Source organism: Neofelis nebulosa, chromosome 7 (assembly GCF_028018385.1).
Source record: "Neofelis nebulosa isolate mNeoNeb1 chromosome 7, mNeoNeb1.pri, whole genome shotgun sequence".
Classification (NCBI taxonomy): Eukaryota; Metazoa; Chordata; class Mammalia; order Carnivora; family Felidae; genus Neofelis; species Neofelis nebulosa.
The window spans coordinates 63386917-63412596 of record NC_080788.1 but is presented as its reverse complement, the minus strand read 5'-3'; the positions used below and the strand labels follow the sequence as shown (position 1 = coordinate 63412596).

The 25680-nt window shown below is 55.9% G+C and overlaps 2 protein-coding genes across 3 annotated transcripts; one reads left to right on the top strand and one right to left on the bottom strand.

Moving 5' to 3' along the window:
- Positions 1 to 561: 561 nt before the first annotated feature.
- On the top strand, positions 562 to 4385 carry INAFM2 (InaF motif containing 2). The gene is made up of 2 exons (XM_058738202.1): positions 562 to 3161; positions 4071 to 4385. Exon 1 carries the CDS (start codon positions 1732 to 1734, stop codon positions 2188 to 2190), a length of 459 nt encoding a protein of 152 aa, XP_058594185.1. The 5' UTR covers positions 562 to 1731; the 3' UTR covers positions 2191 to 3161; positions 4071 to 4385.
- Positions 4386 to 10078: 5693 nt separating this feature from the next.
- On the bottom strand, positions 10079 to 18442 carry CCDC9B (coiled-coil domain containing 9B). 2 transcript variants are annotated; one of them, XM_058738200.1, is made up of 11 exons: positions 18290 to 18442; positions 17345 to 17458; positions 16966 to 17073; positions 16136 to 16288; positions 15919 to 16044; positions 15075 to 15274; positions 14739 to 14797; positions 14094 to 14147; positions 13894 to 13993; positions 13270 to 13312; positions 10079 to 13186 (listed from the first exon to the last, which is right to left on the bottom strand). In XM_058738200.1, the coding sequence occupies exons 1-11, from the start codon at positions 18299 to 18301 to the stop codon at positions 12647 to 12649; spliced, it is 1509 nt and encodes a 502-aa protein (XP_058594183.1). In that variant the 5' UTR covers positions 18302 to 18442; the 3' UTR covers positions 10079 to 12646. The 2 variants fall into 2 exon arrangements, with proteins under 2 accessions (XP_058594183.1, XP_058594184.1); XM_058738201.1 differs by lacking the exon at positions 18290 to 18442 and having other exon boundaries at positions 16966 to 17131; positions 17345 to 17452.
- Positions 18443 to 25680: the final 7238 nt, after the last annotated feature.

The following is a 25680-nucleotide window of genomic DNA, read 5'->3' as shown; positions in this document are numbered from 1 at the left end:
GGGAGGAGGGAAAATGGGTAGGGCAAAGAGGGTCCTGCCCCACAGAGGCAGAAGCCAGGAGTCAGGTTCACACATGCTGGGGAGGGGGAGGTCACCCACAGGACCCCCGCCACCACCACAGTCCTCTGCCCACTCACCAGCACACAGGCACAGTCTCACATACCCATTAAGACACCCAAGCAGTTCGCTCACCCAGCTCTGGGAACACAGGAAGTAGAATTCAAGGAGGAGGGAAACAGAAATTCTGGAAATCCTTACCCAGAATGGGGGAAACAGAAGGCAAGAGAGGAAGACAGAAGGACGGGGAAGGCACAGGGGAAAGGGGCTACTGAGGGTCGAAGCTTGGCTAGGGGACGTTGGCACCGACCAGACCGTAGGGAGGACAAACCTCACAAGAGAACGGGCACGTTGCGGGGGCGGGGGGGGGGGGGGGGGGCGGCGAGAAGGGGACAACAGCCCAGACTCTGAGGCCCAGAGGGGATCAGAGAGGAGTAAAACTCTTGAGAGCCATACTCCAACGGGTTCAGTGCAGCCTCTTGAATCCAAATCAAGCCCAAAGCTGGGAATCGGGCACCCCAAAAAGCGGGATCTGGAACCTGTTGCAAACTTCAGGACTAAGGCGAGTCTGGAGAGCCCCGCTCAGCACGTGGTTCCCAGAAACTTCGAAAGGTCTCGCAGTCTGACTCCGGGCTCTAAGAGAATAAGAGAGGAAATCGGGAAGATTTCAGCACCGCTCCAAAGTCCAGCCCCGGCCGGGGGCTGGGGAGCAGGGAAGGGGCGCGACCAGCTGCGACCACAGTGAGTGTTCAGGGACGCTTAGCTGCCTGTGCAGGACGTGGGCCAGGTTCGCTAGGAGTGAAAGGGTTCAGGAAAACCGCCCGGAGGGCACGTGGAGCGGGACGCCGGCCGAGAGCATGAGCATGAGAGTGGTATCACCCCGACTTTGGGGGGTATACTGAGGCCTGGGGGCCGCAGCCTTTATTGCTGTTCCACCTGTCACTTCGGACACTGGGGAGCGAAGGACAGAGGCGCCAGAGTTGACAGCTCCGTGCTCTGACCACCCCTCCCCGCCCCCTTTCCAGTTCCGCTCCCCGCCCCAAACGGCGCCGTTCCCCTTTTAAAGAAGCGCCCGGGGCTCCCATCTTCTCCGCGCCAGTTCGCGCGGGGCTGCAGCGACGTTGCCCTTTTAAGAACCAGCCTCCTTTAACTCTCTCCTAACGGGGCGTCCCGGAGGGGCTTGCGGCGCCCAACACAAGCCCGCCTCCCCTCGCGGCACTTCCGGACCCCGGCGTCGCCCTTTTAAGAGGCAGCCCCCAGCAGCGCTCCCCCCGCCCCCTGTTGCCGGCGCGCGAGGTGGGGGAGCCGGGCTGGAGCGGAGCGCGCCGTCCGCGCGGCCACTGGAGACCGGGCGGCCGGCGGCCGAGCAGGCGGCGGCGGCGGATGGGGACGCGGAGCCGGGCGGCTGTGGCGGCTGTGGCTGTGGCGGCGGCAGGGAAGCAGCTGACGGGCCGGCGGCGGCGGCGGCGCTGGCGGCAGTGACTGGTCCAGGCCCCGGCGGCGGCTGCAGCGACGCGGTGGAGGGCTGCGGGCGAGCGGCGTGAGGAGCAGCGGAGGAGCGCGGAGCTGCCGAGAGCCGGGGGCGCCGGGCCGCCCCTTGTCCAGTCCTCGCAGGCCGCCAGGCCCCCTCCAGCCGGGGCCGTGGAGCACCGGGGCAAAGGCCGGGGCCCCCCCATGAAGGAGCGCGACGCGGCCCCGGCCGAGCGGGGCAAGCCGGCCACCTACACCGGGGACAAGAAGGCGAAGATGGCGGCCAAGACCAACAAGAAGTGGGTCCGGCTCGCCACCGTGTTTGCCTACGTGCTCTCCGTGTCGCTGGCCGCCATCGTGCTCGCCGTCTACTACAGCCTCATCTGGCAGCCGGTGGGCGCCGGGACCTCGGGGGGAGCCGCCGGCCCGCCCCCCGGCGGCTCCAACGCCACCGGCCCGTCCGGGACTTCGGGGGCGGCGGCCGGGCCCAATGCCACAGGGTCGTCCCGCCGCGAGGCACCGCGCGACGCGCCCCCGCTGCAGGCGGCGCGGCCCATGCCTCCGGAGCCCTCTGCAGACAGTCCCCCGGCCGGGCCGCTGGAGCGGCCGCGGGGACCGGAGGAGGACGAGGAGGAAGCGGCGGCGGCGCCCGGGAGTCGTTGAGCCCCTCCGCGCCAGGGGCGGCCGGGAACCATTCTCCCCTCCCCACGGCCGGAGGCAGGACTTTGCAGCAGGACGGGGCGGGGAGCCCGCGGGAGTGACCCCCACGGGAGTGAACGCCCTCTCTCCCCGCAACGATCGCCACCTCGCCCGGGGAGCCAGGGGCCTGCATCCCGATCTTCAAGCCAAGGGACCACGATTCGCCGGGGGCTCGGGGTTTGGTCTTCCCAGGACCGTGCTGCGCCAGGGCTCTGAGCCATAAAGGGAATGGGGGGAGGGGTGGGGAGATCCCAGCTCCGAACCCTTTTTCGCCGCTAGCTCTTGTGTATCCTACGTGCAGGAGTGACTCGGGCTTTCCCCCAAGACTCAGGGGAAGGAGGGAGCTGTAGGGGCTCTTTAATAAGCTGAAGCTCTCACAAGGAGGAGGGCACCAAAAGTAGTGGAGCTCAGGTACGTCAACCTAGTTGCAGTGGCCACAGATGCATTTAATTTATAGATCCCTGTATATAGATGTTGACATATGCACTAGAAGCTATAATTACACAGAACTATATGTATCCTCCCACAACCCTGGTTAGCTTCTGACCGATGGGGTCACGCAAGGGCTATTTGCTGGCCCCCAAAGTGCAGCTAACCAGAAGGGCACAAACACTGTTTTTTTTTTTCATCATCCACTCTCTCCTTTACCCCCTCCTATTTCAGAAAGATAGGTTTATGGCCCAAAAGAGTATAATCATTCTTAGACTTGAGAGGACAGTGGGAAACCTTAGAAGAAGTAGAAGCAATTTAGGGAGGGTGGAGAACAAACTAATCCCCTCCTCTTCCCACCCTAGTGCCCCCACGGAAGAGGCTTCCTGTTGCGGCCCTAAGTATCTGGATATGGGCCAGGGAAGAAGGAAGGGAAAGAGCAATGCCTCTGTGCTTCAATCCTTGGCCTTCTCCTCACAGAGTTCTTTTAGGAAGAGCAAGCTTTTGTAAGTAGAGTGGCTCACAAGTGTTTTTATTTTATTTTCTGCTCCTCAAGATCTTGTCTTGTTCCAGTAATCACCCTTGCCTTCTTCCCTCTTTGCTGAGCCTGTGACAATGTAGCCCTGCAATTAGGGCCAAATTTGTTGTGAAACCAGAGCGTTGAGCACGTTTTCTGGTTTTGACTTGTATTATAGAACCAGAAAGGCTAAAAAGTGAGCTTCAAACTCAGGATTGTGCTTTGATAGCCGGTTAATAGACCAGCCGTGGGAAGGTTACATTGGCTTGTCTTTACGTCTCCTGATAAACCTACTTATTTGCAGCCTATACTTTGAGATGAAAAACACCAAGAGAAATGACATCTGTATAGTTCTGGGACAGCAAGAATTCTACATACTCAATTTGGATTCCATTTCCTTCTGCCACTTGCTTTTAGGCAATTGAGTGTGGGTAGTGACAAGATATCAAACCCCTTAGTGTTTCCTTTTTGGGAAATGAGGCACTTTTTAAAAAACAAAAACAAAAACTTATCCACCTGAGTCCTGAAACAGTTGGTCTCTCCAGTTTTTTGGCCTCCACTCTAGTTAGCTCTGATCCAAGTTTACAGGACAACAAGCCTTGCTTTAAGCCATGTTCTGTTGTGGGCAGGATAACAGCAGCTGAGCTGTCATAGCCTGGGAGCAGGCTGGTCGCACCCCCAAGGTGTCTTGGCTGGAGGAGATTTCTGAGCAGCTGATGTGACTTTGGTCGTTAGGAAGCCTTTGAGGCCTTTTTAAATTTTCGGTGGGGTGTCTGGGGGTGGGGAAGAAACATAAAATGCCACTTTATAACTTCAATAATAGCCTGTAATTTATATTTATTGTGTGAATTTTTAGTCCTATATTTTAATAATTTGTAAATTGATCTCTTATTCCAAGAATCCTTTGAACTTGCCGGAGAACATCTGGGAATCCAGTCCCCTGTCCCCATCCCTGCATTTTGGACTGTTTAATCCACTTTGGGATGGATCAAAGAGTCTAGAGAGACCACTCATAGGTCCAGCTGCTGGCCTCCAGACTCTAAAGCCTTCACTGGAATTGGGACATTAGCTCCAGCTCTAGCTGTGAACATGACCAGAGACATTATTTATAATTCAGCCATTTAAGATATACCTGTACTCAAAAAGTCCTGTATATTTTTTAAAAGTTTTATTTTTCAGGTGAACAAAAATACATTCTAAGAACTCTACATAAGCCTGTGTAAGTTGACCATTTCTCTTTCGTACTCCTTGGGGAAGGAGTAGAGTTTGGAAGAAGACATGGTCTGAGATGTGGCGGACAGACGTTGATGAATAGGTGTCAGAGGAAAAAGCAATTGCCCTACTGTACTTTTGTGCCTGATGGCTTCACTGAATTGATTGGTTAAGCGTGGCAGGGATGCATCTTAGTCGGGAAGCAGTCATGGGGTCGGATGAACAGTGATACCTAGCTCAGCCGCCTTTTACCAACCTTAAAAAGGTTCAAAACAGTTCTGCTCTTAAGAGATTCTGAGCAGATACCTAGCTGAGGATGCTCAAGGACCAGTAAGCCAACATATTAAGAATTATGACAAACACTGAGCTGGCTGAGAGCTGCGGTGAGGATAGGCCACCTGACAGCACCACTGTTCTCACCTTTAAACCACTGGCCCCTAGATAGTTCGAAAAGTGCCAACACTGGGAAAGAGGTGCTGACACACCTGCAGTGGTTGGCCAGAGCTTTGTCCACAGGGGAGCAGGTGAGAGAGCCAAATGGCTCAGAGAAGGTGTAGGTTGCTTCAAAGGTGAGGCTTTTTCACGCCCTAAAGCAAACAATAAAAGACAGGTGGGTGAAAAGCAAAATAAAAGGGATTAGCAATGCTGCAAAATACACGGCACACAGTTGAACTCAGCTCATTATTAGACAATGCTGCCCAGTACAAAGTGGAGTGAGAAGCCGTGTTGGTGGGGCCCCCTGAGGCCTGCACTTCTCCAGAGCTGTTGGGGGTAGCTTCTGTGCTTTTACATCACCTTGTAGTCTGCAGGGGAGCATGGAAAAAGTCCGCCCTTCTTTTATTTCCCTCTTCAGCCTACACAATGGCTTTTTGTGAGAGGGCTTGGTAAGGCAGAGCAGAAGGGAAGTGAAAGAGTTTCCAAGGTTCTTCTAGTTGCCCCCCCACCTTTGTGTAGACGGTGACATGTGGCTTTTGCAGTTGCATACAGCTTCACGCATTAGGCACATACAGCGGAGTATGCGGCAAGAGCCTGCTGGCTGATAAGAAGGGCACTGTTCGGCCAGAACAGGGCTGGGTTGGTGGGGAGCAGTGGCCAAACAGCTTTATTTTCATAGGTTAGAAATCAGCTGCAAAAGTGCCCATCAGGAAGGAGAGGTCTGTGCAAAAGGGGGTTACTCTCCCTTAACTGCTTCCACCATTAGGGTGATTTCTAGGTGTTTACTTCTATTAGAAGTTATTGTGCACATTTATGCCCTGGCAGCCTGAGTTTGAAGGAGGAGATAATCCTCTTTTGAAAGTGAAGTTTTGGAGGGCGAAGGATCAGGAGTTTGCTAAGCTGTTCAGACTGAGTTTGTGTTGGAATCGTTTCTTTCCCCCATGATGCTGAGGTGCAGAAAAATGTGTCTCTGAAGTTTTAATCCTAAGAAAGACTTTTCTGCCTAACAGCTCTAGATTTCTGCACAGTATGAGAGCGCAGCTTTGGAAGCTCTTCGGTCTACCTTGTTTTCCAGTTTTCACTAGGGAATTCTAAGATGCTGTGTTCTTCAGTTGAGTATTTATATCCTGTTTTGAAAGGCTGGGTGGAGAGCATCTACTTGTTTCTACATGTTTCTTTAAGGGGAACCAAAAGGTCAGGTCCTGAGCTTTAGGGCTACCACAACTATTTAAAAGGGGTAATAATTGTCCTCCCCTTCCTGTCTGCAGAGAATGGAGGTATTTCTGGAATTGCAATGCAATAACAAAAGGGCCACAGCTGTATACTTTTTCCCTTTTTTTTTTTTTTTTTTTTTGTCTCTCAATGGAGGGCAGGACCACAATAGCTTTGGTCATTTCACTGGACCAGCGCTAAGCCCGGTGCCTGGCACATAGTAGGAAGTGCCTAGAGTTGGTTGATCATCTGGTTGATCACTGCGTTAGATAGAATTGGCCCTAGTATCAGTGTGGTGTCACTGTCATAATCCACTTGGATACCCACATCCACAGCCCATAATCTGGTTCGAGGGAGTAGAAGGCTAAAGAGAAGCCCTGCAAATCACAGCTGTACCAGCCATTCTGGCCACAGTTTCTTTACGTCCAAGTTAAAGGACATGGGCTCAGCCTGCCTCTTCTTTCCAGGCACAAGACATACACAGCTGTAGTCCATGTAGCAGTCAACAGACACAACATAGACTATGTGGCCCATTCGTTGCCCCCTCTGTCCCGACCCTATGGCCTAATGTTGAGCTATAAAAATACCTGCTTTATTGACAGTTTTGGGTCACATCTGTTTTAATTGCTGACCTAGCTTGTGGGTTTCTGCTGCCAGAAAACCTGTGTTATACTCTTTGTTCCCTCCAGTAGCTAGTTTAAAAAATAAAAAAACAAGGACTTTTTTTTTTTCACCACATGCGCAGGCTCTACCAGGCTCTCCATCCTAAGTGTACAAACAGCCGTGACTCCCAAAGTCATGCACTGTGTACGTGAGCCACCTGGTCAGTGGGGAGCACCTGGGCCAAACCAGCTCCATATAAACATTCTATAAACATTGGCCAAGATACTACTGAGGGACCAGAAAATTCCCACCGAATTCTGGTCCTCAAGAAATTTACAGACATGCCAATAAGAATCTACCCTTGTCACTGCCCTGTTTTCTTAACTTCAATAATCTGCTTTTAAAATAGTTTATCAGTTAACCAGCAGTATGATTTTAACTCCCTGTAGAATATTTTCCACAAATCACTACCATTAATTCAAGAACTATTTATTTAGTGCCTGCAGTGTGCCAAGACAGCCTCAAAAGTCCCCAAGCCAACGTGTCCAGAGAGGCAATTATGTTGATTACCAAGAAATTCCTTTTAAATATACCTCTCTCAAAAATAAATAAACAAGCAAACAAACCTCTCTCTGCTAACCTCAGTGTTTAGAGTCATGAGTTGAGGTTTCTGCCCAGCTTATGACCTAGAGGCCACCTGGCACCCCCCCGCCCCCAGCTCTCTACTGGTAGTTGGGGCAGTATTGTGTCATGGCAGTCGGCCTCTGTGCATGGGCAGCTCACAGCATCATGAGGACCTGGTGAGGGGAGGCAGTGTGTTCTTGGAAGGGACCCTGAACTGGAAAATAGGAACCTTGCGGACTCCATAATAGCACTGGTTAGGGCCTTGACCCTGCTTTTTCCTCCTAACCAAATAGGAATTCATGAGAGCAACTGGAGGTAACAGATGTGAGAGGGCTTGGAGATGTTGGGAATAAAAGTGCAGCATAGACATAGGAGGTAATATATTTTCTAGGGAGTGTCTGTCCCCTTGGGCATAAGTGATGCCTGGAAAGAAATGCAAAGGGGCAGGTGATAAACATCATAGCAGGGCCCAGACCATCAGCGTCAGCATCACCCGGGGCCTTGTTAGAAATGCCATGTCTTAGGCCCCATCCCAGGCCAACTGGGTGAGAGATTCAGAAGCTAGAGCCCGCCTTTGTGTTTTAACTAGCCTTCCAGGTGATTCTGACTCTAAAATCAAAACCATCGGCCCAGACTTTGCCTCCGATTCTGTAACTTAGGGTTTAGGTGTTTCTGTTTTGACAGATGGCTACAAGGTGACTTTTGACCTTTCTTCTCAGTTGAAGCCAGCTGCCCTGCGGGGAGAAAAGCAAACACTGTATCCCCAGAGTTTGTAAGAAAAAGGGGGAGAGCCTGCTGCATTACTGGTTATCTTTTGAAGGTGCCAGGAGAACTTGCCCTGGAGAACTGGTAAAGGAGGCAGGCCTGAAAGAGTCCTCCCTCCCCCTCCCACTGATGGTGTTTGCCTCACCTCCTGCCCTGGGGCCTGCTGCTCCTGAGTCAGACCTTAAAAGGAGCAGTGGGTGCCACACTTGTTCTTTCTGGTGCCAGGTCTGTGCTATTTCACTTCGTCGGCGTCAAGTGGATGCTTAATGAGGGACCATGACGTAGGCAGGCCGACTTGAGAGAAAGCAGCCTCAGTCTGTGCTTCTTGCCGCTCTTCTCCCTGCCTACCCCGCCTCGAGTCCAACCCTCAGTGAGGCCGTGGCCCCCCCTGCGTCAGCCCTTCCGAGTCCTCCCCTCAGTGAGGCCGTGGCCCCCCCTGCGTCAGCCCTTCCGCAAAAGCACCAGCAGTCCTCACTCAGAGCTGCTTGCTGGGTCTGTGGACACTGATAAGTGGCTGGAGAGGCAGAGTGAAGTGGTATCTTTAGTTTCTCCTATTCCTTTGACCACACCCCCCTTCCCAACTTAGTCCCCAGAATAAGAAGATATGGCCATGTGGGGATTTTTGCCATTTCCTTTGGGTTTTTTTTGGGGGGGGGGGATAGGAGAGGTTGTGCCATCTTTTCCTGTTATTCCTGTCCCTGAAGCCAGGGTTGGGACTGAAATTGACTGGTGGTCAAACTCTCCAAACTTGTGCCTTGTTAGATAGCTGGCTCTTCCTTGACTGTAAGAAAATACAGTCGTGCTGCTCCTTTGGGGGGGAAAAAACCCCTTAACTCCAGGAGATCTGAGGAAACCCCACAAGGGAGTTTGTTTCTGAGGAAAATATTAAGCAAAGACTGTGGCGGGAGTTCATGAGAGTGCCACTGATGGAAACAGAAGAGGGAATGCGCTGACCTGTGAAAGTCGGTGTGCAGAGGTAGGGGCAATGCTTAGGAATCTCGGTGACCCAGCTCGTGAGGCTCTGAACTCCAGTCAGCTCCTCCAGGACAGTAAAGGAAGCTCACAGTCCTGGAAGGCTGGGGAAACTTTACAAACCATCCCTTGTTTCCCTGAAGTGTTCTGATCCTAGTGAAGATGAGACTGGAAGAGAAGGTAAAGGAGAGGATAGGAAACAAAGTAGACAGAGATCAAACCAAATAGCTATCCATTTATTTAACACACAATGACTGAGTGCCAGGCTACTGATGATAGAGTGCCTGCTGTGGGCCGGGGATATTTTGCATTCTCTTTCATTTTCTTGACAACCCTTCAAGGTAGGTGTTACTGGCCCCATTTTTCAGATAAGAAAATCAAGGCCTTAGAGGTTTAACTTGACCAAGGTTACCCAGCTAGCTGATGACAGACCTAGCCCATGTCTTTTCCTACCCTGCTGCCTCTCCTCAAAAAACATACCTCCCTTGCAATATGGTCTGCTGCTCCCCTCTGCCCAGGTGACAGGGGCTCAGGATGGAGAGATATTCTGCCCCTTCTGCCCTCCGTGTTATGAGGCCCTAAGTAAAGCTGTCATTGCTCTACTATTCTGCAGGCACCTTCCTTCTCAGTTCCTCCAGCTCTGTGCCTGGGTTCCCAATAGTGCTGTCTCATGAAGAGGAAAATCTTGTCAGCTGGTTGGAGAGGAAAGAGGCATCTAAGAGGAAGTCTCCCAGCCAGGCCTTTAGACAAAGGAGCCAGGAATTGTTGCAGCCAGGCTCCCATGACCCTGAGGTTTATGGAGGGGTGTCTATGCTTCCCTCCTTCTCCACCGCTGGTTCCATCCCAGGGGAGGAGGGTTCTCGCCCCCTGAGCTGCTGCCCTGAAGAAGGCTCCCCCTTTGTTGAGAAAAGCTGTGATACTTTTCTGGCACTACAGTCTTCCTAGAGTGAAGACCGCCTGTGCTGGTCTCTGCACTCTCTAACCCCTAGTGACTCCCATGACATCCTTTCTCCTAATGTCCTTCTAGATGTTACCCTCAGAGAGAGAAACCCTATTTTTCCATAGCCCTTCTGCCCAGCTTTCTTTTCGTTTCTTTCTTTTTTTTTTTTTTAAGTTCATTTATTTCGAGAGAGGGCATGTGAGCACGGTAGGGGCACAGGGAGAGAAAGAGAGAGAAAGAGAATACCAAACAGGCTGTGCTCCAACTTGGGGCTTGATCCCACGAACCGCGAGATCATGACTTGAGCTAAAATCAAGAGTCGGACGCCCACCCGAGCCACCCAGGCGCCCCTTGCCCAGCTTTCTCTACTGCTTAGGTTCTGTTTGTAAGGGCCGAGCCAGATTTCTGCCTGAATTCTACATCCCCATCCCATAGTCAGACATACCTTGACATATACCCTCTAACGAAGGCCTGTCTATACGGTTGGTACCATGGAGGCGGGGTGGGGGGTGGCCGTTGGGAGCAGTTTGTGAATCTTAGAATTCAGATTCTTGATGATGATGGTGATGATAATGATGATTACTGTTATTATTATTTTGAGACATCTGAATTCAAGGGCTCTGCCTGAATCTGCTCTTCCCCACCTCTATCCTTTGGGAGTCATGGGTCAGGCCCAGGCCCCTGCTCCAAATACATATATGTATGACTGGAGAGAAAGAGGAAAACTTCAGTTGGAATCATTCGCCCTTACCTATTCATGTCTCAGAGGGGTCTTCCCACACGCATAAGAATATTCCCAAGCCTTTTCAAAATTCCACACCAACCTCTTCCATCCCCTTCACCTTATCCCATTCCCAACCAGCTAACCAGTCTCCTCACTCCCCGCTACAGGAAGTTGGCACCACCCACTCACTGGCCTCTCTGGCACCTTCCCAGGTGCCTCAGCTGCCCACCCAACTCTGAAGCCAGGAAGCTTGCACCCGGCCAGGGCGGCCCTCGCTGGGTCCCCGACATAGCCAGCAACAAGTCCTTAGAGTCTAGAGTCTGTCTTTGGCCCTAGCTCGCCATATCTCCCAGCCCAAACCCTTCCTACTCAACCCGCGGTCCAGGAAACAGCAGCACAGCTGTCACCTGGAGCCGATTAGAAATGCACATTGCCAGGCCCCCCACAGACCTACCAAATTAGGACCTGCAATACTCTGCGCCTTAACATGTGAGAAGCACTGCTCTAAACAATCTGATCTGCTGAAAAGACACCCCCTCCTCATGCTTCCTGCAGCCCTCCCTCCCTTCCACAGTGGAGAAACCCTGACCATGATCTGGACACTCCCTAGAGAACCCAGAGAGGCTGGTGAGTGAGGCCTGGGACCCTCAGCAGAGAGGAGCAGCCACCACCACAGGGCCAAAGAGGAGGGGAACAGAGGGGGCCACATGGGGAGATCCAGGCAGGAGCTTGGGGGGCAAAAGACACACGTGGTGAGAAAGGAAGGGGCACCTGCCTTTTCGAGCAGAAGTGAGATGGTTCCCTTTGGGCTCCTCCCACCATGTCAGGCTCTGGCAGCCAAGAATGGCTCCTGCTGTGCAGCCTGGGGCTGCTGGATGCCTGAGTTTCTCCCTCCCTCTTGCTGGCAAAGTCACCATCGCCCACCGGCTGCACTGCTGGTAGTGGGTGCTCAGGAAATGTTTGTTGAATTGAGAGGAAGCCACAGCTTGTGCGGAGTCTGAATAATTCACCAGCCGTGGGCCTCAGGGGAGGGGCAGGAACAGAGACTAAGTAGGAAAGACAAGTCCTGAAGTTGTACTTCACCAGAGTCGCTCTTTCTCTGTCCCTCGTCTGAGTCCTTGCTATTGCATGACCTTGGTGCAGGGAGGTGGTGGGGAAGAGGAAGTAGGAGATGGCAGGAAATGGCCCTGGGCTGCAGGGCTGCCCTCTTCCCTCCCCTTGGGGTACACTTGAAGTCTGACCTGGGTAGGGGGGAGGGAGGGTGTCCCTGCTGGTGAGCTTTCCCACCCTACTGTGGGGGGGGGCAGGGGGAGACCCTATTCTCTCACCACCCAACTCCACCCCATTTCAGAGAGGAGGCCTTTCCAGGAACCCTCTCTTTTGCAGAGGAGACCTGAGCTCCACTCTCCTGTCCCCAGCTCAGTCCCCACCTGCTGTGCCCTCCCTTTCTGGGCCTCAGCCTCCTCTTCCAGGAAGGCAGGAGGCTGCCAGCTGATGGCTGATGTTCCACTCGTTTGCCATCCTGTGAGTCTGGGGCTGTGAGTCACCTGGGTGCAAGGCAGAGGCATGGGAAAGGGCCCAGGCCTGGGCTGGTCCTGCCAGCTACTGAGGCTGCCTCCACCTCCAAAGCCACAGCTGGAAAGAGAAGCCAGGCCCTGGGGGGGTGATAGAGGCCAGGTGAGCCAGGTGCTGAGTGTTTCCAAGCCTCGCTTTCTTGCCAGCCTCAGAGACCAGGTGTGACATAGGAATACACCAGGAGCTTTACCTGCAGGTGAAAACACACCCGTACACAGGGATGTGCACCTGAGATACAAGGAAGGCCAGCTCCTTGCCCTCACGATGTCACCCCACTGGAAAGTTTGCCCAACTGCTCAGCTGGACTGCCACAAGCCACCAGCAACCAGACACCCACCACGCACAAGAGTCCTGACTGCATTCTTCCCTCCTCCTCTGCCCAGCCCGGCCCCTTTGCTCCCAGGGGCTTTGCTCAGCATCTTCCTGCGGGGCCTGGACCTCCTGTCCTGCTTCTCACACCTCCTGCGCCCCTTGCTCTTTGGCCCATTCCCCTGGTGGGCCTGCTTCGTTGTGCCAGGCCCTGCTGGGCCCCAGCCTTGCCAGACCTGTCTTCTCTGGGCTCTAAGGGCCCTGCTCCTCCTTGGGGCTTGGAGCAAGTCTGTACTTCCGGCTCAGCCTGGGGGTCATTCAACCCCGGGAGCTGCTCAGAACCATCTGGCCAGGACACAGGGTTCTCCTGGGCTCCAGGCCTTGGAGGGAGCACACACACACTGGCCCCGGGCCCAGGGCTACTGGCTCCTCCTAGAGAAAGGTCAAGGGGAACCAAGTCAGTGTTTTGTGGAGAGGCAGGTTCTGGACTGGCTATCGAGACTCCTGACTCCCTTTTTGGCCCCTCTGGGGATACTGGGGCTGGGCTGGTTGCTGGGGCACTTGTGGGTCTGCTCAGCTCCACCTCGCTCTGCTTCTGTGAGTGTTCCTCCTCGCTCCGACTCTTTCTGGTACTTTGGCTTCCCTGAAACAAGAGATTGGCCCTGCTGGCTGGCGAATTCAGAGCTCAGATCCCCAGCCCATCCCATCCTATTCCCAAATACCCACCTCCTGGCTCTCCAGCTCCTCCTTGCCTTCCTTCGTCTCCCACCTGTAGAAACACGACACGTGGCAGGGTCTACTCCTACCCATGCCCTTCACATCAGTTGCTCTGTAGCCAGGGGCCCATGTTCCCAGGGAGCACCTAGACCCCAAGGGTCTCAGAGGAGTGTCAGAGCCAGAACAAGGCTCCAGAATACTTCCCTTCCAACCCGACCTTGTTCCCCAAATCCTGCCATTTCCTCTGAAAGCCAGACACTTGAGCTCCATCCCAGGTGCCCAGCTGATGTTTATGGCCAGGCCTGGGGCACCCTGAGTTCCATGGAGACTCTGGACGTGTCCCTGCCTGCACCGCCTGGGAAAGGCATGCCTGACTTCCTGGGGGAAGGCAACTGCTGTAATTACTGCGGCCTCCCTGGGCACCAGGCTCTCGCTGCTGCTGCCTTTGCTGCTGGCCTCTTCTGGAACCTCATTAACCTGCCGCCAGGCAGCCGTCAGGCAGGAGGCAGCGGCCCTGAGGCCCGGAGCATGAAGCTGGACCAGTGCTGATCCTGACCTCCCAGGGGCAAGGGAGATCCAGGAAATTAGGAAGCCCAGGTGATTCCCCTGATTTTGCCCCCTGCCACCTGTTACCTGCGGGCCCTGCCAGTCAGCCTCTCTGTCCCCCGGGCTTTGCTTCGTGTGGCAGACACCACTGAGGATCTGCTGGGTTGCCCACCCCAAGTAGTACCACCTGCAAGAGATGGCCCACGAATCAAGCAGAGAAGAGGGCATGGCAGCCCAGCTCCTTCACCAGCTCATGCAACCCTGCTCCTCCTTTATTCCCAACTCACCTTTACCATCAGGGGACAAGGGTGGGGGTTGTAGCTTTCGGTGGCTCCTGGGACCTAAGTGGGGCAAAGGAATGGGGAAAGAGTGGGGTGATAAAGGATCCAAGGAAGCAACACCATTTTTCCAGGACCAGGAAGCTGTCTGTCTTTCTCCTAGTCCAGTTGTGGGTGTTCTGACTCCCCAAAAGAGCCCCGGTCTGGGGATCGAGAGAGCTGGGTGCCTGTGCTCACTTTGCCATTCCTGGCTAGGTAGCTGGCTGAGCCTCTCCAGCCCCAGCTTCCTCCTATGTGAAGTAAGGGGACCAGCAGTTCTAAGAGCTCTGTCCCTACAACAGGCCAGGGACAGGGAGACTGGAGCTTTCACCCGTGAGGGACCAACTTCAAAAGGATCCCAGTGCAGACTTCCTGTGAGCCTCCTCCCCGGAACTGCTGGGGTCAGAACCCAGGGTAGGAGCTGTGGGTTTGGAGGGAGGGAAGGTGCCCTGCTCTAATAGAAGGGAGAGGAAGGAAGATGTTCTTCCGTGCCTCCTCCTAGCTCCAGAAATAAGTGGCACACCAAGAGACAGAGAAAGGAGGGGAAACAGGGGGTGGGGGGAGGCTGTGATAAAAGCCAAGGAGGGGAAGGAGGTGAGGTGGGTATTGGCTCACCCCTGGTGCCGCCCGCCCTGGCCGGGCCCTCTTCTCGAGGCTTGCTGGAGTCCTGTAGCCTGTGGAGCCAGAGAGTCAGGCTGCTGTGGGATGGACACAAGCTAGGGCAAGCCTCACACAACCACTGCCTCCCCCAGCTGCAACCCCAGAACAGATGGGGGAAAGATGGGCGACCCGGTGCCCGCCCTGAGCCCAGGGCCCAACCAGAGGGCCCAGGAAGACTCTCAACCACCCTGGAGAGGGTCTCACCAGCCCTCCAAGAAGCACCCACAGTTAATCCTGCCCTAAGCCCCACAAGCATGTCAGTCCAACAAGCTGCCCAGCCCTGCCACCCACGTGGGCTTGGCCTTGTCCAGGTCCCACGGGCGGCGCCAGTCACCCTGTGCGTCTCTGTGCCTGGCCACACGGGCCAGGTCGATCTGTTCCCGCTCCTGCTTCCACTGGGCGTAGTCCCAGCCCACCTCCTGGGGTCCCCCCACTGGTCGGTGGGGAACCGGGCCTGGAACCAGGCATGGACTCTGGGGCTCCCGAGCACCCTGCAGGGAAAAGACACTCAGCACCATGGGGTAGAAGCAGGAAGGCCTGGGCTTGGAGTGGAAATCTGGATACTACTAACCCCTTCCTCTCCAGGTTTCCACGTCCCCGTCTAAAAATTAAATCCATTCCGTCTCTAACGTGTTGTTTGCCATAGATACGGTTTCCATCCACTTGTTAGCTGTGTCTTTTGGGCAAGTTACTTAACCTCTCTGTGTATCATTTTCTCATCTGTAAAATGGGGATAATAATAGCACCTATCCACGGGGTTATAGGGGAGGGAGGGTATGGACAGGCCCAGAGTGGAGAGGCATCTGGCAGCGGTCAGCAAGAGCCAGTACTAGGGGCTGCTGCCACCTAGAGGTCACACCTGGCACATGGCCAGTCCCCTGCAGCCTCCTGGCCCACCCCAAGGCCCGTCAGAGATCCAGTTAGGGTAAGGGGCTGACCTCTGACTTCTCCTGTCTCTCACTGCAAGGCCCGCCCAACGTGGAGACTGGCCAGAGAAAGGAAGAAGGGGTGGGAATTTTTGCTGATGCTACCTGGGCATGTCCCCATAGATGAGGGACATATGTGACTCAGCTTCTCCGCCTCCCCCAGATGAGCACTGCCACTTTCATGTCCCCATCCTCTCTTGAAGATGTACCTTCCGTGCCGAATCCGAGCTGACGGCCATCTGCATGGAGGGGGTCCGGCCCAAGCCCCCTCCAGGTGACCCTCCTGCCCCCCGGTTCTTTGCTCTGGTGGGCTTCTCACTTACGATCCGCTTGGCCTGGAGGAGGTGAGGATGGGTGGTGTGGCACAGCCAGGTAAGAAGAGGCCTTCGGCCTGGTGCCTGGGCTTCCCCCGCCCACCCTGCTTACCTCAGCTTTGTTCTCCATGGTCACAGCCAGCTCCACCCGGTCCCCCAGGCAGAAAGTACCGGTGTGATACTCCACCTCCTCGTCCTCAAGCATCGCACCGGCTGCTTCAGGTCCGAGGGATCTCATCCAGTTCCGGCTGACCACCCGCTTCTCCTGAGGAATGGATGCCATGCCCTCAGGCCACATGGGCAGGGCTGAGCAGAGCTGGGCACTGAGTCCTCTGGGAGGTTCCCCAAGGCTGGCTTCCAGCCCTGGACCTCCCTGGAATGCCCATAGAGGAGCTGATTCTATGGGGCATTCACATGCCAGTGGCATTAGGTTATCCAGGCCCTGGGGCCACCCTGGGGCCCAAGATGCCATAGCAGCCTGTCATCTCTGAGCTGGGAAATCCAAAGCACTCAGACAATGGGGCTTTGTCCCTCCGATACTGCTCCTGGCTTTCGGCCCCACTTCTCTGTCCCTGTAGGGTTTGGGTTTTAGGAGCAGCCTGTGGTTTACAGCACAGGTGCAGGGCTATGGGACTGGGAAAGGGTATGGGGAGGTTTCTATTCGGTGGCCTTTCAGCTGTGGCCCTTTGGGTGCAGGGGGACTGGGTGGGCTGGGCTGCAGAAGGCTGGGAACTGACGGGTGAGCCCCAGAACTGTGAGTGGAGGAAACAGAGGAGCAGGAGCGGTTGTCTTCCCCTGACGCAGGCTGGGCCTCCACCTCCTCGCAGGGCCGGGTCCCCAGGGCCTGGCATGGTGCCCTGTAAACTACAGACCCTCCCTCAGCACTCGCAGAGCAGCTACAGGAGTGAACAACCCACGCTGTCACCCCGGGGTGGGGCTTACGCCGGGAACCTGGCTGATAGTGACAGTGAGGCCATCAGGTCGGAGGAATTCCTGCGCGGTCACAGCCATGCCCCCCTGCTCCGCCTGCCGACGGTCTTCCTGGATCTCCTACGGGAGGGCCCGGGGTCAGCACAGGCCATGGCCCCCCAGATGCACACAGACAGGCCTACACAGAGAGACACCAGTGGGACACCAGGGGGCAGAGGCACGGCATCACGGAGTCCCCAAGGTCCTCGCAGAGTTTCTGAGATGAACCACATGGCCCTAACCCTGGCCCCAGGCCTAGAGCCTGCAGGGAGAGACCGCCATGCAGGGGTCTGCAGGACAGACAGGGAGTGCCCACCCAGCTGCCCTTCCCGGCCCATCACAGCCCGCTCACCTGGTACCTGCGGAGTAAGGCCTGGTTCTTCTTTCGAAGGGCCACTATCCTCCGATCCAGCTCTGCATCCTTCTCTTCCTGCCTGCTCAGGGGTGACTCAGCTCCGTGAGGCCCCTGCAGAGGGCAGGGGGCCCAAGCTCCTGACTGCCGGGCCCATCCCTTATCAGGCCCCTAACTTTCACATTCACCTGAGAACCATATTCTTACCACGAATGGAACCCAGCTCTCCGGAGCTAGGCTCACAAGGGGGGATGGCACATGGAAGGTCCCAAGTCCCCACCCTACTAGGCTTGTCTGCCCGGCTCTCTGCCTCCTCAGGGGTTCAGATCAGGGCCTCATACAGGGCCCTCGGCTCTCAGCAGTGGGCTGCCCCTCCCCCGGGCTCTCCAGGGAGCTCCACTGCCGAGAGAGCCTGCCGAGCAGGAATGAGAGTTATAAATGGCTCTGGCAGCGGAACCTGCCGTGACTGGGAAGTTGCCAGGGGATTCAGGAGGTCGAGGAGGGGAGCTGTTTGGCTCCCAGGCCCAGAACCACGGTAAAAAGAGAAGCCCCTGCTCTGTCCTGGGCTCCCAGGCCCCGGGCCCCACTCCCCAGGCTTGCAGCCCAGCCTGTGGGAAAGAGCCACCGTCGCGAGCCCAGCCTTTCCAGGCCTGAGCTTCTTTCCGGCAGTCGGGGCAGGAGAGAGCGAGCTCCATGGGCAGGCCCAGCAGAGGAGCCACCCTAAGCAAACCATGCCTCTGCCCCGAAATCCCCAGGTCTCTCCCTGTGTGGCTGCAGGGTCTCCCTTGTAGCCAAACGCCCCTGCCCAGCCCCCTGCAGGCCTAGGCACAGCCCTGTTCCTCCCAGGCCCAGCTGTCCCCAGCTGCCCCCAGAGTGTGGCTGCCTGGTGTCCCGGCCTCCTCCCAGCCCCCAGAAGCCCCCCACCAAAGGTGAGGTGCCACTCACAGCCGAGTGCATGGCAACAGTGGGCACTGAGAGAATTCCAGAGCAGCCCCAGGGGAGCCAGAGCCGGAGGGAAGCCGGAGCCGCCGAGCCACCACCGGAGCCGGGCCTCTGCTGGCCTCTCCCTGCCGGCTTCACTGCTCAGCACACGAGATCATGTTGTGATTACAAAAGACTCCTCTGGGCTCACAGCCAGGAATGCTGTCGCCGCCGCCCCCACCCATCCACTCTCAGAGGGCAAGGACCAGGGCACTGGCCCTGCCCAGCACCTCTCTCCCTGCCCCGCCCCAGCGTCCCCAGAGACAGGGCAAGAACCTTTCTCTGTCGGGTTGGCCCATGCAGGGGGCCTGGCTGCCCCAGGCCCTGCCTTCTCTGAGGCTCTATGCCCAGCAGAGCCCCAGCCTGGATGCACCTGCAGAGGGATGGGCAGCCAACAGAAGCCTCCATTCCTCCCAGGAGTAAAGAGCCTACAGGATGCAGCTGAGCCCATCAGGCATCCTAGTCGGAGGGCCCCCACCTCAAATGAGCCTCTCCCTATTTGTCCTCATCAGCTCTGGTTTCAGGAATTTGAAGGGACCAAGAAGCTCACCTCCCCTCGGCCACCAAATACTACTACATACCTGACATAACACCATTAGTCATTCCTTTAGGTTGAACAGTGTCTTCCCTGTGTTTTAAAGTACAGCCACTCCAGAGAGGCTCAGCTGCCCAAGTCTCCCCTCGGTATGGGGAGATGGGCCTTCCCGCAGGGCCCATGCCGCCGCAGCCCAGAGCCGGCCACTCAGGGTCCCAACTCTGGGCGTTTCCTGGCCTTGCTCTCCAGGACTGGCCTTTCATCCTCTCCCACCCTGAGAAAGGAGGCAGCCTTTCTCAGGAAAATCTCTCTCCAAATCTTCCCAGTATGGCTGAGGGAAGCTGCTTGCCTGGCAGTCCCACTCTTAGAGCCCCTGGGAGCTGAGGCTTGGGGTGCTGGGAGGAGGGGTGTCTCTCTGTATCAGGGGTACCTATGGTCTGTTTCAATAGCTACAGGGCCCTGACCTCCAAGACCTGATGGGAGGGAGAGGTCCCTGCATCCCCCACATTCCTGATGGAACAGGCCTCAGTTTCCCTAATCCCATGATCTGTCTCCAGAGCAGAAATCCTCGCTGCCCTTTCACTCCTCCCCAGACCAGCCCAGGCAGCCAGAGTTTCAAGCTCTACTCCCCTTGACCCATCCGTTCCTGCCCCCCTCCCATCCCTACCATGGTTAGCCTTTTTCCTGGCCAGGCCTTCACACAGCACCCCTGACCCACAGCCAATCTCCACAGCCCCAGAGTTCCCATCTTGCTTGGAAATGCCACCACAGTCTCTTCCTTTCCTGCCGGATGTTCCCACTGAGTCAGACTCTCAGCAATGGTGACGTACCCAGTCTCCTCTCCCTCTCTTTTTCTCTCTCTCTCCTCTCCCTCTCCTTCTCCCACCCTCTCTGTGTGCTACCTCACACAGGATGCTGAGTTTCATCCTAGCCCCCAAAGGCCCTGGTGGTCTGGCCCCCAAGCTTCCCACCACCTACCCCACACCGTGTTGTTGGACCTGGGAGGCCTGCACAGCACCAGCCTGAGATGGAGCGACGCAGCAGCTGAGACCTAATGTTCTCCATCATCTTTGGCTCTCAAACCAGGTCCGGGGCAGTGGGGTGTAGATACAGGAGGCTACAGGGGTGAGGCAAGGTCGGCTGTGCCCCTCACCCCTGTTTCCAGCCAGGGTCAGGGCAGGACAGCGGCAGGGAGACAGGAAGCACAGGTAGCAATCTGGCCATCCCATAGGGAGGGTGACAACCCCCCTCTTCTGGAAGGGCCTGCAGGGAGAGACCGCCTAACCTAGTGAAGGTCCCCAGGCCCATTGGGCTGCAGGTGCACATTTTCTAGGACAAACCAGTGATCAGATAGGGCCCCACGGTTGCTGGCCGTGTGCTTGCCAAATGTTACTCACACAATACGTCGTCCCTCAGAGCAGCCCCTACATTCTCCTATTTTCTCCAGAGTCTGAAGTTTGCTTGTCTGCTCCCCCAATGGACAGAGGCTCTCTGAGGGCAGAAATGGTATACTGAGTGCCTCCAGATCCCCCGGGCCCTGCATAGTGCCCTTATAAACTACAGACCCTCCCCAAGTGTTCGCAGAGCAGATACAGGAGGGAATAACCCGCGCTATCCTGTGCGTGGCTGTGGGTGTCCTATGTATGTGCTTTGACTGCCTTTCTCTCCACCCAGAAACACACCGCAGCGCTGAGTAGTGGTAAAGGCCCCTATGAGGGGTAAAGAAAGGACCCCTGTCTGGGGGAAGTGGGAGACACCATGTCTCTGTTACTCCATGCCACCACTAGGGGACAGCAGAGTCACAAATCCTGATGAGGTGTGGGCTCTCTTCCCCTTCTTCCCTCCAGCTCCCCAGCTCCTCTCCCTCAAGTCTCTGTAATCCCCAGACTAGGGAAATCCCAACTCCGCCATCTTAGAGAAACTATACAGTTGTAGAAGCCTTATTTTATTGATGAGAAGTGCCAGAGAGATAGCACCACCTGCCCAGGCCACACTGCCTTTTGTGTCACAGGTGAGACTAGGAGCCAAGGCGCCTGCCACCCAGCTGTGCACTTTCCTGCCCCTCACCCCCAGGTGGCCCCCAAAACATTGTTTCCACAGATTCTTCGCTCTGTGCCCTCCTCTTCCCTGCGCTGAGGCGGACCCATTGTCCTGGCACCTCAGCCATGGGTCCTGGTCAACAGCTCTTCCCTGGCTCCCTCTCAGGTGGCCTGCCAGCTGGGCCCGTGGCCACACACCTGGAGTGGGCTGTATTTGGGTGGTATTCGTGGTCCATGGTATACATACCCAGAGCCCATCCTGAGGACAAGATGGCTGCAAATCTGGGGATTGTCACTGAGGAGGAAAGAGGAGAGAGGCCTGCAAGGGAGGAAGGGACTCTCTGGACCACGCACCAAGACTGGGAGCCCAGATCTGACAGAGACCCCACTCCTGGGCCTCATTCACTGTTTCCAGAATGGCTGCCCCTGCCCAGGGCTGATTAATAAAACGTAAGCACTCCAGTCCTTGCCCTTCCTCAACCTTGACATAAGATGGGGCAGAGTGGGATGGGGGAGTCCAAATTAACTTCACTTTCATTGACTGTATGACTTTAGGGCAGTCCCTTATCGCTCTGGTCCTCATCTGTAAAATGAGGTGTACCTACTCCTCCAAGTCATTGGCAGATGAAAGGAAATGACACGTCTTATCTATATCTGGAACAACACGCCTCCCAGAGTCAAGCTCAACATAGTTTTCTTCTTGCCTCCGGGAACCGTGATAGCCACCTCGTAGATGCTACCACTACAGCATCCTTTGAGGGGCCCCAAAGGCTGCCTCCTGCCAGCCTGCTGGGATCTGAACACACTGAAGACTTCTGAAGTGTGAGGCCCACTTGTGACCTGATAGGGAGATCCTGAGGCACCCCCTCAGCATCCTCTCTGAGCCTCCCTTCATGATGACCCCTGCCCAGCAAATCCTGTAAGGCCAGGCTCCTGCCCCACCCCCTGCAGGGAGTTCACCTTGACTGCTCCCCTCCCTCATGCCTCGTCCCCTCTGAAGTCCCAGGCTCTGGCTGCCATCTCTGGCCAGCTAGCGCCGATGCTGCCAGAAGCAGTCCCCGTGCTTCACCTGCCTCTGGATCCCACCAGGCCCAGTTCCAGGCTCACATTCCAGTGTCTGGGATCCATTCCGGGCTGGGGCCAAACCTTAGAGATCACTGGGGCCACTTTCCCTACTCTGGGTGGGTGGTTGAGTATTGAGGAGGAGGGCGGGCAAGGCTGGATTACATGAGCACCCAGACAATAGGCAGGTGACCCTCCAAATAGGAAGAGTCAAGAGGGTGGCTTAAAGCCTCCTGGGTTTCCTTTCCTGCAAACCCACTCTCCATCAGGGCCATTCCTGGCCCAAGAAACTGCTTTCCTGCCTCCTCCTGACCTGAGATCTATGCAAGGCGATGCAAGCCTCTCAGGGCAGACCAGGCCCAGCCCTGGGTGGGGAGGACTCAGAGTACATGAAGTAGGGCCAGGACACGCTCTGGGCAGGCTGCAGCCACGGGGGCAGTCTGGGCCTCGCCTTTCCCCAGTACACGCATGCCACAGCAGGGTGGGGCTGAAGCCCTTTAAGGGATCAGGAGGCAAAAGGCTGATCTGGGGACCCACTCCTCCATTCTGCTTTCCAGGGCACACCCAAGGCTGGGACATCACATGCCTTCCAGCTCCTGGCCCAGCAGTGAGAGATGAAGCCCCGGGTTCTCCCTTGTTTGGGGCTCTCTTCTCCATGGCGGGTGCAAAGGTGACTCACAGTGTTCTCCCAGGACCCAGGACCCACCCCTACCCCCAACCCCTAGCCCAGAGCTGCCCACAACCAGAAGCTGAGTGCCACCCTGTCAAGAGCTAGCCCACAACGTTAACGTTAACGGGGTATCTACTGCGTACTTGACCTGGCCGAGGCAATGAGGGAATCGAGAGGCGAGGATCCAGACTCCACCTTACCGGCACTTGCCAACACCAGGCCATGTTAGCCTGAAGCCAGGGCAGTACAGGGCACGGGCCAACCGAGGAATTTTCCAGCTGAGCCTCAAGGGGATGAGGAAGACTCAGCAAGGGGGTGGTTGTGAGAGGGCATCCCGTGAATGCATGATGGCAAGCACAGTGGCACAAGCAGGGGGCTGTGTTCAGATCCCAGAGGGAGGGGTCTGGGCCAGACAGCAGTGGGAGTCCAGGGAAGAGTGAGCAAGGGAGCTTCAGGAGGCCTTAGAGCATCAGCATGGGGGAGGGGGCATGGAGTGGAGAGGGGAGGAGCCAAGACAGCATCCAGGACTCAGGCCTGGGGGCCCTCACGAATGTGGGGAACAGGCCAGACTTGCCTGCATGCACCCAGGGGGCTCTTTCCTCTGGGCAGGCAAATAGGTTGGAATGCTGGCATGGGACAGACAGGTTCTCCCCCCACTTGAAGCTCATCACAGGGGCCTCTCATGGGGGTGAGGTGTGGGTGGGGTCATACCCTCTAGGCATAAGGAAGAGGTCTGGCCCAGTTTTGAAGAATAGAAAGAAGGAAAGAAGCCCGACAGAAGGCAGAGGGCTTGTTGAGAGGTGACCTGTCCCACTGAGAAGAGGGAAGGTGCCTTTGGAATGGCCAGGGTAGACATGTCCCCTCTCCAGGTGGCATCACCCAACCTGGACGCTTCAAGGCAGGAGAGGACAACCTGGGTGAAAGCACGTTCAGGGGCGCCTGGGTGGCTCGGTCGGTTAAGCGGCCGACTTCGGCTCAGGTCAGGATCTCGCCGTCCGTGAGTTCGAGCCTCACGTCGGGCTCTGTGCTGACAGCTCAGAGCCTGGAGCCTGTTTCAGATTCTGTGTCTCCCTCTCTCTGACCCTCCCCTGTTCATACTCTGTCTCTTCCTATCTCAAAAATAAATAAAACGTTAAAAAAAAAAATAAAAAAAAAAAAAATAAAAGAAAGCATGTTCCATGGTCACCACAGGGAAGAGGAAGCAGCCACAGGCTGGAGAGAGAAGTACAGTGACCAGTTTTCCCAGCTTGCCAGGAACTGACTCCATTTTAGCACCAGAAGTCTTGAGTCCAGAACACCCCTCAGTCTTAGGCAAACCTGGAAGTTTGGTCACCTTAGGGGGAAGGAGGGCATTGGAAGAAGCTGGGGCTGGGGGGAAATGTCTCAGGAGGCTCTCAGTAAAATACTCAGTGATGCCAGAAGCCAAAAGTGGTGATATGTCCTGCAGAAAGATCTCAGTGTGCGCATGGGCAGGAATGATGAGGCCAGGAAGTCAATAGCTCATCAGTGTTAATACTGACAATGATGAGAACACCACGCACTTACAAACAGCACTGCCAAAGGCCTCACACCTGTGATGTCATTTGATCTCACTGAGCCTTGAAATCTGTGAATTAGCCAGGGCAGGTGTTATTAGCTTCTTTTTGGAGATCAGGGTCAGTGACTTGCCCAGAAGTCTCCGTGGTAGGGTGGGGTCTCCCCACTGCACCTGTGCTGAATCACTGAGGCCGATGCCCAGCCCTGCACACTCTCTCCAGCCCGTGCCCAAGACCAGCCACCTTTGCCCTGTTGCCGTGAGAAACCTGTCCACCCAAACTGTATAAAGAAAGATGCCTGGTTCTCCTGCCTCCCTCCCCACCCTACAGAGCAGCCCGGGAGCAGGGTGCCTTGCTGGCTCTGCTGACAGGCATGAAGGGTCATAGAGAGTGATATCCTGTCTTCATTGCCAGTCAGCACCCTCCCCAAGACCCCCCACCCACAGCTTCTACCACTATGGGAGACTCCCTTTGGTCTCTCCTCTCCTCAAGGCCAGAAGCTCCCCCCGGAAATGTCTCTTCTTGCTCCTCAGAGTCCTTTCCTCTATACTCGTGACTTTCTGGCAAGGAAGACCACCTCTCTCAGCCAGACAGTTCATCTAATCACTTGGTGGGCGGTCACTATCTCTAAGGCACAGTACCCAAGGAAAGAGGGGACACACCCACAGTTGAGGCTCTGCTCACCTACACCTTAGGGTTGGGAAGGGGAGAAGCCACAAACAGCATCCTCTGCTGTAAATTCGCTCTGCCTTGTCCACCACTGCTATGCACATCCTCCCCTACGGCAGGCCTCCTGTCACCCCAGACCGCTCAGCCTATCCTAGCTTCTGTGTCCACCCCTTCAAAACAGGCCTACCTCCTCTGCCCGAGCAAGGCCTCCTTGCCTCCTACCACCTGCCGGTAGGACCTGGATCCCAAGCTCAGACCCTGACTCCGGAGATGGTGAGAACTGAAACTGGAGCCCAGGGCATTGGGCCCCCACTGCCCTCCTCAGCCCTGCAGCCCCACTGTCCCTTTGGAGGTCCTTGAGGATGCAGGCCTCTCCTTTCAGTTTGCTGCCAAAGACTGGGGGTGGAGGTGGGGAAGTCATGCCACCAGGGTTCCCAAGAGGGAAAAGGAGGATTCCCAGAAGAGGAAGGCTTGCAGGGTGGCCAAGGCCGGGCGCAGGGGTGAATGCAGGTAGTGCCGTTCCCGAAGTGTGGGCTGGAGGGTGGGACGCTGCAGGCACCACACCTCTGTAAACTTCCCAGGACTCTGGCTGCCCTCTGTGCCCTGGAGCCCTGAAGGCGCACAGTTGTGTGCATGAACCCCACCTTCCCATGAACCAAAGCCCTTTGCCCATAATGTTACCAGAGCAGGCTGGATATTTTCAGAAGAGCATTCCTGAAAGGAAAGACAATGTAGAGAGAAGAGGCCCAGGCGCTAGATGGGGTGGTCCTGATTAGGACTAACTACAACCTGGCTGGGTGACCTCAGGCAAGTTTCTTAACCTCTCTGAGTCCCGGCTTTTTTTT

What these genes read in the sequence shown, in the direction of transcription:
- INAFM2 (XM_058738202.1), top strand. Translation starts at nt 1,732, where the DNA reads ATGAAGGAGCGCGACGCGGCCCCGGCCGAGCGGGGCAAGCCGGCCACC.
- CCDC9B (XM_058738200.1), bottom strand. An exon ending in CCTTACTCCGCAGGTACCAG is followed by an intron (nt 17,074 to 17,344) that starts GTGAGCGGGCTG and finishes GCCCTCCCGTAG; the next exon opens with GAGATCCAGGAAGACCGTCG. An exon ending in GCTCGGATTCGGCACGGAAG is followed by an intron (nt 15,275 to 15,918) that starts GTACATCTTCAA and finishes TTTTCCCTGCAG; the next exon opens with GGTGCTCGGGAGCCCCAGAG.